The sequence below is a fragment of the Periophthalmus magnuspinnatus genome, chromosome 6, assembly GCF_009829125.3.
Source record: "Periophthalmus magnuspinnatus isolate fPerMag1 chromosome 6, fPerMag1.2.pri, whole genome shotgun sequence".
Taxonomy (NCBI): domain Eukaryota; kingdom Metazoa; phylum Chordata; class Actinopteri; order Gobiiformes; family Gobiidae; genus Periophthalmus; species Periophthalmus magnuspinnatus.
In genome coordinates this window covers 4,567,595-4,579,989 of record NC_047131.1, presented here as the reverse complement: position 1 = coordinate 4,579,989, position 12,395 = coordinate 4,567,595, and the positions used below count along the sequence as shown (strand labels likewise).

Genomic DNA, 12,395 nt, shown 5'->3' with positions numbered 1-12,395 from the left:
TTCAAGGTATTTTTGAACAATAATAAAAGAATAGCATCTCTATGGAGACAAGCAGGTGATGTGGACCCACCACCAAGAACATTACAAAGTGCACCTTTAAATTTATTTAAGAACAGGATTAGCTTATACTTAGCTATACTTAGCTTTACGTATATGGTTGGTTTGTTCACTACTTTTAAACCACTTTGTAATAACTACACCTTAAGCATAAACAGAAGCCTGAATCATTCTTAATACACTATTTGTTTATTATGAATGAAGTCTTTGTGTTTTACTGAGGCTAATTAAAGTGTACTTATTACAAAGTGTTACCATGACATTTAGTTTGCTGAGCTGTCCCTGTTGCTGTTCTTCTATTGGATTACCTTCATCCCAATTCTTGCTGACCTGTTCCTCTCCTCCTGTAATAGGTGGTATTGGAGCTCCTGGGGCTGTGATGAATGGGCGTGCTGTAAAAGGCGCTGTCCGTGGTGCTGAAACGTGCCTGATCTATGACGCAGCGCTCCTGATAAATGCATCCCATCATTCTGAACGCAAAGCCGATTCATCACCGTGCATCAACTCTGTGTTGGGAATCTCTATTGGATTTTGAATGAAAGAGAATATAATGCAATTCTAAGTTATTGATACACAACAGACACACATCGTGCTATTAAAGGTGTAATATGTAACTTTAAGCCACCTGCTTGTCTCCATGGAAATATTATTGCTTTGCCTTTGTTTCTCAGAGTGGCATTAAACTTAGCCATCTCCATTAAGTCAGGCAGCTTAGAGTAAGAATACCTGGTCATTTTTATCATTAAAAACACCGATCTTGCATGAGTTTAAAGCTATACTGTGTAACATTCTGGGCAATCTCCATGGAGAAAAGCAGGGGACATGAAAAAGTTATATTGTCCACCTGTAAGGCATATAACCCATATATTTGACATATTTATAGATTATATATTCTTTCATGATTGGGATGTAAATTCTAGTTATAGACTGTAAGTGCAGTATTAATCTATCATTTGTTTTTGTATTCTTCTGTGATCGTGTCTATTAGAGCTGAGACATGCAGTTTGATTAGCCAAAGCTTTCAAAACTATTACGTATCTCTATGTATCTGACCCAAACTGCACTCACAAAAGTACACCTGCAAAAATTTAATGCAAAAATTATTTAAGAAAAAAAATACTAGGAAACAATGTATTGGTATGAATAAAGACAGATTAATCTTGTGAATCATGAGTTTAATCTGCCTTTTTACATAAATACCACATCTTCTGCTCACTCACTGCTAACTCCTCCTTACTGTTCTTGTCCCATATAAATTCTTATTATCTAAATAAATCTGATTTGTCCACTAATACAAATTTTGGTCAACCATCGACTGATGAAATGATTCAAGGCCTACAGTCCAAGTGTCTTTATCTGTGGCTTTTAAACACTGACAAGAAGAAAAATGAAAGGCAGACACGGTTTTAATGAAAAATGTATTTTGTTCATAAAACTCTTCACAGGAGGTTTATTGTACACTTCACTGACAAGGTTTTTCTGCCATTATAGAAAGGCTAAGTCACACATTCTCAAAACAGATCCAGAAAAACGTAAGGAATTTATAGATTTTTTTTTGCATTTTAACATTAATCAAACAAGAAACAAAAAAACCTTTGTAACATAACTTATTCCGTCAAATTCATCCGATTCCTTTTTAAATACTTTTGGGCTCTACTTACCATTGCTGGCATGTCAACAAAGCAATAACATACATAAGATACAACGATGAATGTTTTTGTCAACCTGAGGATTTGGGTCACTACTAATTGTTTAACACATTCATGGACAAATTATATGGAGTTTACGGACAGAAATCAATATGGGCAATATGGTCATCTTAACAGTTTTAAATTATGTCTACTCATTAATTGATTTTAAACCTGTAAATCCTGCAATAGGATGAGTTTACAGAGAGATTTTTATTTACCTTAATCCATTGTGTAAAATGTTTAAGTGTCTTTCTATGTGATATCTTCAGTTTTCTCTTCTTAAAACACAACACAAAAAATTAGTTTGACAGTTATCCCCATGTTTTAATATTTGTAACAATGCATTTTGTTCAGTAACAGTTGTACAGAGGCAAAAATACATTCATTTCTATTCACATGGGCAAATAAGTTTAACAGAAATAGTGAAACTTAGCCTTTCTGCAAACTAACATGGCTTCTCACTATTGGATATAACACAGCAAGAGAAACTCTTTTTGCAGACACCAAAATAGAGCTGTGTTTAAATTGTTCTCCATTAAAGATGCAATAAGTAACTTTTCTGGGAGAGGGGCTGCCATCTGCTTGTCTCCATGAATTTATTTTATTGCTTTTCCTGAAATTTTCCACAATATGGCATTAAACTTATCTTTCTGCAGGAAGGCTACGCTAAAGGTCAAAGCTGTATAGAGGCGATCGCGCTCACAGCGAGAAAGAAATTTTCAAGGTATTTTGTTAAAGCAATAAAAACACCTGTACTTTAACAGATGCATATAGATTAGCTTAATGTCACACTGTGGTACATTACAGGCAAAGCAATAACATCTCTATGGCGATGCAGGTGGTGGGCCCTATAACAAAAAAATAATATAGCGCACCATTCATGACCAGTAGCCATTTATAGATTATAATTCAAATATCTGTCAGATTAATCTTGCTATATTCACACAAAATACAAAATATTATCTTTTAGCTGGTTGTTTATTTATAGGGCTATTCCTCAGCGCAACATGTCCCATTGAAAGACTTTAAAAGCCGGCACGTTAATGAAACTGTTCAGTGTCCGTCGCTCTCAATCTTTCCGTAATCCCAAAGTAGTTTTCCTGGCAATGTTTGTCCTTACAAAGAGTCAGTCGGCAAGTCTATTACTGTCGCCTTTACCTTGATCCCACCAGGCGCACTCAGTTCCAGAAAGGAATTACAATCACCTGGAATTAGCAGAGATTTATCCCGATCATCTATTAGTTGTCTGTAAAATATTTGGGTCGACATAGAGGTATACATGATAGAGCAAGCCACAGCGACAACAACAAAAAATACAGCACATGTAGCCATTATGAGGCCATCCCACTTTGCAGTTTTAGCTTTCAAAACCGGTAATTCCTTGGTTGTAACGTTGATGCATTCTTTGCCAAATTCCGGTTGCATTGCTATGACTTCAACGCAGATTTGATAGCGAGTTCCTGGTTTTAACTGGCGTATCCGGTATTCTTTTACATCTGTTGGAAGTCTGGCAACAAACGGCATTGAAATCTGGGTAATATCTGACAAAATAGTCCAAGTTAGCTGAGAAAGTAACCCAATAGTGCTCTCCCAAGTGATCATAACAGAATGTGGTTGGATGGAGGTAATATAGACATGTACAGGTTGGGACATAGGTTGGGCGATGAAGCCGTCAACTGAAATTGTAACAGTTTTGAGGTCCGCACCGACGAGATTGTGTGCAATGCATGTATAAGACCCGCTTTCGATTTCAGTTGCATCGTAAATATCAAAAGTACCTTCCGGGTGCATGTAGTACTTTTCTGAAATACTCCCAGGAAGTATTCGATCTCCAAGTGGGGTAACCCAGTAGATTTCCGGTTCAGGTTCACCAAACGCACGACAATGTAAGGAAATTGAACTACCTTTACTGATCTCGATTTGATTTGGAATGCTGTTTGGTGATATTAGCGGTAAGCAAGTTTCTGTCATTTCTCTAAAGTGGACTTGGCGGACATGTTGCCCTTGATATTCAGGTGGATCTACGCAAAACAAAGAATCCGGCTCCATAAATCTAACTGCAGTTCTGTTCGTATTGACCCAACGAATGACACAGTCGCAGCGAATCGGGTTACTGTGCAAGCTAACTTCTCGCAAATTTGGTAGGGACTCAATGTTGCTGCGATGTAAAGCACTAAGGGCGTTACTGTTTAGCATTAGAGTTTCCAATTTGGGAAGTTTATTGAAAGCTTTCGGATGGATGTAGGATAATTTGGGATTATTTGTTGCTTCAATTTTGGTTAATTCTGGTAAATTACTTAAAGCAAAACTGTCAATGGATACAAGTTGGGGCATGCTGTTTATACCAAGTTCTTTCAAATGAACCATATTCACAAAGTCGCCTCTTTGAATTCTCTCAATAGGATTCTTGTTTAAATCTAAAAATTTCAGATTTTTAACTTTGGTGAGGGCCGCACGGGGAACTCGAGGGAGTAAGTTGTCAAAAAACGAAATGCTTTCCATGTTGTCCAACCCCACTAAAGCATTTTCAGGAACGTCAGTCAAATTCATTCGAGCTAGCACAAGGCTACGGAGGTTAGCAAGCATCTTAAAATTCTCATCTGACAGCTCGAGAATGGGATTTTCCCCTAGCATCAAAATCTCCAAGCTTGGCAGGTGTCTGAACCATTGCCCGTTGATGGTTGTAAGTCGATTGGAGTTGAGATGCAGCCTCACAAGTCGTTCCAATCCCAAAAATGCCTCTGAGTTGATGGAAAAGATGAAATTATGATTGATATAAAACTCTTGCAGGTTCGGGAGTGTCGGTACACAGTTTCCCCCAAGCACCTGGATCATATTTTCTTCCAAATGGAATGATAGTAGCTGCGGTAGAGATCCCAAATGCACTTCATCCAAAGACGTAATGTTATTTTGTGATAGATCAATTTCAGTAATGTTTTCCAAGTAATCCAAAGTGTTTTCTAGTTTTACAATATTATTTGTTTGTAAAAGCAAGACTTGCGTTTCCAATGGGAGCCCATCTGGGAGCAAAGATAGTCCCAAGTCATTACAATCCACAGTTGTAGCTTCAACGTAAACTGAGTTAGGAGAAAACCAGGGACGGATCTCGCATCGGCACAGTGTAGGACAGTGATGTTCAAAACTTAGAGCCAAACCAATAAAAGAAATCTTTGCTAGAAAACAAATTATTACAAAAATGACCTCCTTCATCTTGGCTTCTTCTTGTCCAACTCACTGAGCCTTATGATTGGCTCGTATGACGTTAGCTATTAGCGATGGTAGCTTTACAAATACATTGAAGCAAGACAAGAATGTTACTGCCGTCAAAGTTTAGCCCAGGTAGTAAATATTTTTGAAATATTTATTTGTTGATTGGTCTGTGTCAGTTTTTTACAATCCAAGGTCAGTTCAATTCTCCCTTTCTGGCAAAAACAACTGCTCGTATCAAGTTAGCAGTTAGCAACATTAGCTTGGAAATACATCCGTTACAATGTGGAAGGTTGTTTTTTGCAGATGATTTGCTCCCACAAAATCCTGCTTTTCAAGTCTTGGTAAAAGTTGCAGTTAGATTTTTAGAATTTCCAGTGTTGTCCAGTATGTTCTAGACTTCATTGGCGAGCAAATGTCCACCTCTCGTCACACGTTGTCCACACTGTCACTTTCCATCTGCAACAAGAAAAAGACACATTATTCAAATGCATGGCCACTGTACATATGTGTTGCCATGGTGACATTTTGAGATCTGAAACGTCTCCTCATTTCATTTTATTGCTTATAAAAGAGCTGTCAGAATTATAAGTTATGATTAAAATGACCTGGGTTTATTACTTTTAAAGGTTGGGGCGTCAGATACAGCACTGTTGAGAGTCTTTAAAAAGCTGAAGGTCAGTTAGACTCATCCTCTTGAAAAGAAGTGATTTTGTGTCTAGTGTGTAAAGTGTAAAAAGTGACTGTTACTATTAATACCTAGGTTATTTTTTTTCTCCATAAAAAGGCTGTAAATGACACAGGACTGCACTATTTTGGAAACAAAATATATAATAATAATAATAATAATAATAATAATAATAATAATAATAATAATAAAAGTCCGATTTTGAAAAATTGAGAAGTTACTGAATATGAACTTATCCAATAATCTGATCATATTCAGAACATGTTTGTAGAGGTCGGTCTACAGGCACAACAGATATTTTTTCTATTAAAATATGTTGTTAATTGTAGAAGACATACTGTTATTAAAATCAGTAGTTCTAACTTTGTATAGTCATAGCCCTTTTCCAAATTAAACCCATCCAACATTTCTAAACCAAAACTAGTACTAAAAACAGATCTAAACCTAAACTTTCCACAAGCCACAATCAGCACTCAATCTGGTCTAACCTTTGTCCAAACTACACTGAATCAGCACTACATCAGGTCTAAACCAGGAACTAAATCAACATCAAAATATTAACTAAAACTACTTTATTAAAACCTATAAAATCAAGACTAAACCATGTTCAATCCTAGCCTGAGACTTCAACACTTTCTACTAAAGGCAAACAACAACCCAAACATTTTTACGCTTCTGTACATAATAAAAACACCAATTGATTTGTTCTCCACCTGTAAACATAGACGGCATAAACTTGCTAATATATGCATGAAATGTCGTAGCAGCTCCTCGTCAACCATGACTTCACACATCCACACACATATTTGACGCTATCTCACAATCTTAGCTTTGCGTTGGCTTTTTGCTCTCAAGGTCAGAAATTAATCAAAACATCGATAGGTGGCGCCGACATAAGCAAAGCACGCTGTAGACCTGTCACCTGCCTCTACAAACATCGATTCACAGCCTCATGAATAATGCAGAACCACGGAGAACACAGAACCAGCGGCTGAGCTGGGATGAGTGGGAAAGGTACGTTTAGCTGTTGCATGGTTAATAAAAGGAGTTTGTAGAAATATTTTTTTTAAATTATTATTATTATTTTAGTTTTAGGCCTGTTTGTGATTTTTGGTTATTTGGCTGCTTTCAAAAAGAGTATTGTCTAACAAATACATGTTTTGTTGACATCTATGACCCAAGAACCACAAAGGAATCCAAACTAGTGGAAATAAAAAAAACAAAAAACTGATTTTTAGGGAGAAATAATAAAACTCTTTAGTAATTACTTCAAAATAGCTCTCAAAATTGTTAGAGCAGCTCTAGTGTTAAAGATGCAATGTGAAGCCACCAGTGGAGGCTCTGACATGAAGATGCTATTGCCTTGACTAGAATGTTCTACATTATGGCATTACAATTATTTTTCCATGAAGACAAGCATATGATTCAACCAGGTCATGTTTTTGTATTAATAACAATAAAAACATCTGTGATCATATAAATGTAAAACAAGTATAATGCTTTACTGCGCAACATCCCACACACTCTTTCCAGTTTATGATAAGACAATAAAACAGAAATTAGTTTTACATGTCTGCAGCTAGTCCCATGAAAACAAACAGCACAAACAACATCCATCACACAAAAATACAAAGTCAGTCTGGGACAACATGAGGCGTTCCTTTGGTAGCAGAGGGCGAGTCTGTGTGCCCTGTACTGTCAACAGTAGCATTTTGAAGTAGATAAGATGTTAAAATATACCTAACAGCTGGGTCAATGCATACTAAATGGCCTCTGAGCCCCCTTGTATCTATAACCAGAAATACTTTCATACTATCATGAAGTCTCAAAAACAGGAGCGTGGCTTTACAATGCGTCTATTGTGTTTTGTAATCTCAAATATCTCAAACAACTTAATAAAATCCCCAGAAGCACTTAGTCCAAACTGGCCTTTACTGCTGCTCCAGTCTCTGTCCTGTTACTGATAAAGCTATTTACTGCTGTAGTTTCTGTCCAGTCTAAAGCACCGGGACTTTCTAAGTGCTGACTATTGTCTTCCTAAAATGAACTGAAGCGGACCCATTGTGAAATATTCATGCATTATCTACACAGTGGAGGAGTCAGGGGGGCGGCTTTTAGGGTTCTGCTATCCCAACGTGGCAGGCGCTTTTAAAAATGCCTCAACTTGTCCATGTTTTATTCAGTGGCGCTAATACACCCGCTACGCACTCACTCACACCACATAGCCACAATTTCCAGTCATTTTATACGTTTATACGCTGAGGTTTTAGAGATTCTTGGTGCACCATTTGCTCTTTAAAGAATTCAAAGAGGAAGCATGTTTTCATCTTGAAAGTCTACACTGTTTAACAAATACTATAATACATAAAAATAGTATAGCAAACATTGGTCAAATTACTTTATTAGGATTACCGTATTAGAACATGTTCACTCCTGTTGGCTTCCATATTGACACTTTGTAGCTGATGTCATTAACCTTCCATGGGACAGTGATGCTAACTGAAGGCACTACTCTGTCAGAAGCTCTGTTAGACTTTAATCTAAGCTTTATTTTAACACACGCTGGCCATTAAGAGCTGATTTAGTTGGAACTACAACAGGTGAGATGATTTGTGCTGTTAAACAAATCTCTCACACATAGAATTACAGTCACAAGGTAGCTAGCATTAGCCAACAGTTTTTCAGTTAGTCACTCTCACCTTTTTGTTGAAAATCAAACACCTAAACAGGTCCATGAAGGCTCGTATCGATCACAGGCTTCTGAAAAAGTGATGAATTGAACCATTTTGTATTTTTTCTTAAGTTTTCAGACAATCTTAAACCTTTTTTGCAACATTTCACTATAAAGATACATTCCACCAGCATGTCACTGCAAAGTATTAATAGTAAGAGCTCTGTAAGTAATAAAGACAGATAGGGCTGTAGTCCTTTACTCATTAAGCTGATTAATCAGGCGATGGTTTCGTAGTCTTTCATGGACACTAGCAGAACAGATGAAACATGGAGCGAGTCTGCTGGAGTCTGGACAGTTGAATCTGGTCCTATCAAGCTTATTTTTGATTTTGCACAATTTGTTTTTATATTTTATGCCCAGGGCCTGTCTTTAGTTGACCAATTTTTTTTTTTTTTACTCCAAGGGACATAAACAGGTTTAAAACATCGGGAAAAAATCAACTTAGGGTTGTCAACAGTAAAAATCAGACGCTAATCAATATTAAAACTAGTATTGAAACTAGAAACTCATTTGAGCAAGTATCGATACTATAAAAGTCGCATTGACAGAACAGAACAAGAACCTTTCCTGAATAGCTTTAGAATGATCTTGATTACACTAACTCTGCTAAAGGAATAGTGAGGACAAAAGCATGTGTTCACACTTCTTTGTTGGAGTCTTGTTTCATCCTGATTTAGACTTGGTTTGTTCTGATTGTAGTCCTGGTCTAGTCCAGTTTGATCTCAATCTAAAAGCGTGAGCTCATTCTAAATATGTATCCCTCGCACATCTAAAAAGCGACTAAAATAGATCAAAATCGTTGCTACATTTTAAGTAAAACAAGCCTGTAATTGCCTGCACCAGTACACACCCCACAGTTTGAGAATCACTGCTGTATTCACTACTTATCTGTGATTAACACTACAATGAATCTGCCTTTTCTCATTGTAAGTAATGGACCATCCCGCGGGACTCTCCACCTAATGCCCTACTAATCTGTATTAACCACTGCTGTCGCTTCCACCTTCACCTTATCCACGTGTCCTTGAGCAAACGAATGTGCAGACAGTGTTGGTGACCCTCCAACTCCTGCCTCCTGACCTCCCCCGGGCAACAAAAAAACTGCCCCAGAAATCAGCCTGTTCCAATGTTGCTTTCAAGGACACTTTGTAGATTTAAAATTCATTCAGTTCAAGGTAAATTTTCAAATCACTGAAAGCTATACAAAATGAGACCTACATGTTAAGCACTTCATTTATACTTGTGTGTGTGTGGCAAAAAGAATCAGTATATGACTGTGAGGTTCCGCCATCTGCTTGTCTTCATTGAGATGTTTCACAGCATGGCATTAAACTAGCTTGCATTTATTCAGTTATATACATACTTCTTCAATACTTTACAAAGATGTGAGTCTAGCCAATGGTAAATCTCCCAGTTTTCAAATGCATGTGATTTGCAGGTAATCAGGGACATGCGTGGTCTGCCATATCAGAAATAATAAAGGAAAAAAATGTCACAGGAGGATGGTCACACACATAAAAAAAAACAGACCTGATTGGACCATCATGTTTGGCCAGGCTTGAGGCGCAATGGAGGACTTGAGGGCCAGACTGATGTCAACCTGCAGGCCCGGGTCTACAACGGTGCCAAAGGGTGCATTGCAACCGTAGTTAAAAATGTTTGCATCCTCAAGCAGATGATGGGCCCTCGACAACAAAAGTTACACCTCTTTTGCAATTTTGCCAGCAGCTAGTGTTTAGCAGTTTAAGGGAATGAACCAGGACTAATCGATAACTAAACCAGGTCTAAACCAGGACTAAACCAGGACTAAACCAGGACTAAACCAGGGCGATCTAATAGATACCGACACGCCTCAAGAACTGCACTGAACCAGGACTAAACCAAGACTAAACCAGATCAAAATCATAACTAAACCAGGTCTAAAGCAGGACTAAACCATGTTTAAATTGGACTTACTAACTCAGAACTAAATCAGGTCTAAACCAGGACTAAACCAGGTCTAGCACAGATCTAATAGGCACTGACACCCCTCAAGAGCTGTATGAAACCAGGTCTAAACCAGATTGAAACCATGACTAAACCAGGTCTAAACCAGGTCTAAACCATGTCTAAACCAGGTCTAAACCAGGTCTAAACCAGGTCTAACTCTGATAGATATTAACCATTGTTGAACACCCCACGTGAAGTTTTGGAGATGCTTTGATCAAGTTGTTAAAATACTTATGAGCTTCCATATTTTTTATTTCCCGTAAAGTCTTACAGCCAACATGTGTTTCAGTGAAGGAAAAAATAATCATATCTATCAAAGGCAGCTGGTCCTTTCTATCAACATTATTTAAAATCTTTATTATTTTTTAAACAAGGGATGGTAATTCTTGACAAACATCGAGGACAGATGGAGGTTCGGGCTGCACCTGTCTCTGCATTTACACTGGGATTTCTCATGTTTGAGTTTGACATAAGAGACTATTAACTTTAATCATGATTAATTAAGAGAAGAGAGACATGGTTATTAATTACACCCGGGTCTGTCACGGTTTGTCCTGTCCATCTTAGGCTCACAGTGAATGGATTAGCTCAAAATGGAGTTCAAGAAGAAGTTTTCCAAGGTATTTTTGAACAGTGAAAACAGTCAAAATTAAACACGACATTGATCACATTAATATGCTCATGTTTTTAACTGACTATAACATTTTTTCTTTTTTCATTTACGTGTTTTTATTATTTAAAAGTAGCTACATATTTTAGAACCATGCATGTATGACTGGGAATCTAAATTTTGGATGTCATATAAGGACAGAGCAGTGGGCGGAGATAAGGGTAGGTGAAAACAGAGATACTCAGACCCAACTCAAGCCTCGATAACTGTATTTGCTGTAATGATGGGAACACTTGCTTAAATGGACAAATAGATTGATGTTATTAGCTCACGGTATTGGTAAAGAAACAAAAACATATTAGTTTTATATCATTAACACTAAAGAGGGGCTATTATGCCTGAAGAGGTTTTCAGCAATGCATGTTTGAGAAATTTAGCGATCTCTCTCCTCAAACCTTCCTTACAGATTCTGTGCAATGCTCCACCCAGAAGCCTACGTCAGCCATGCTCCTACATAATAATTCTCCATTAATATGCAAAAACATGATACAAAACTGTACACAGCAACTTGACAAACCTGATGTGATGTCCAGTAGTTTTTTTAGTATCTGATTGAGTTGTGATAGTGCTCTGAAGGAAGGGTGACTTAGTGTGGAGAGCAAAGGGAAGGGAGACGAAATTGCAACATATGTTTTTGGCAAATATAGGATTTTCAAAACAATGAAAGGTAATGTGTTGATCTAATTATGTTAAGTATTAGCAGTTAATACCCCATAGCAATAAAATGGTCTGTTTTTAATTCATTCTTCTGGGAAACATGTGACCAAAGACTTTTTCAAATGCCTGTATTATAACCCTTTTTTATGTTCATTAAAAGTTTTTATTTTATTTTATTTTTTTTTATTGTTGGATCGATATTTGGAGCACTGGAACACCTTTTCTTTGTACTTTTAATAAATTAAATCTTTCAAAAAAGGGCAGACTATAATTTGATATTTAGCACTTTTGAGTTTCACTTTACCAGAGACATTTACAGACATATTTAAGTTCATTTCTGATAGATTGCCATTATATTGTCTGCATTTCACCATTAGGATAATCTAAAAAATATATCAAGACTTTTGTCAATATGGCCCACCTCTACTTATCAACCCAGATCGTTGCAGACATGGCTGCATAATTTAATCCGCAACCCATCAGTGGAAAAACCTTTTTATTTCCCACAGACACTCATGGCTTAACTGTGTGCACAAAATTGGATTAGCTTCACAAATTCACCATTTTATCAATACATCTCAATTGCAGTGTGAACCTGGCTTCTCTTTCTCCCCAGTTTTAATTGAATTCTCTGCATGTTATCGCAGACTAACTAAAAGGCGCCAAAACATTCAGATAGCATCAACACTGCTACATCAAATC

General features: G+C 37.2%; 2 protein-coding genes across 2 annotated transcripts in view; one reads left to right on the top strand and one right to left on the bottom strand.

The window, feature by feature from the left end:
• The window catches only part of immp2l (inner mitochondrial membrane peptidase subunit 2), a 94,320-nt gene that overhangs the window by 70,276 nt on the left and 11,649 nt on the right, over positions 1–12,395 (top strand). The gene's annotated exons all lie outside the window — the stretch shown is intronic.
• On the bottom strand, positions 2,589–4,958 carry LOC117372706 (leucine-rich repeat neuronal protein 3-like). The gene has a single exon (XM_033968539.2). It carries the CDS (start codon positions 4,956–4,958, stop codon positions 2,865–2,867), a length of 2,094 nt encoding a protein of 697 aa, XP_033824430.1. The 3' UTR covers positions 2,589–2,864.

What these genes read in the sequence shown, in the direction of transcription:
- LOC117372706 (XM_033968539.2), bottom strand. Translation starts at nt 4,958, where the DNA reads ATGAAGGAGGTCATTTTTGTAATAATTTGTTTTCTAGCAAAGATTTCT.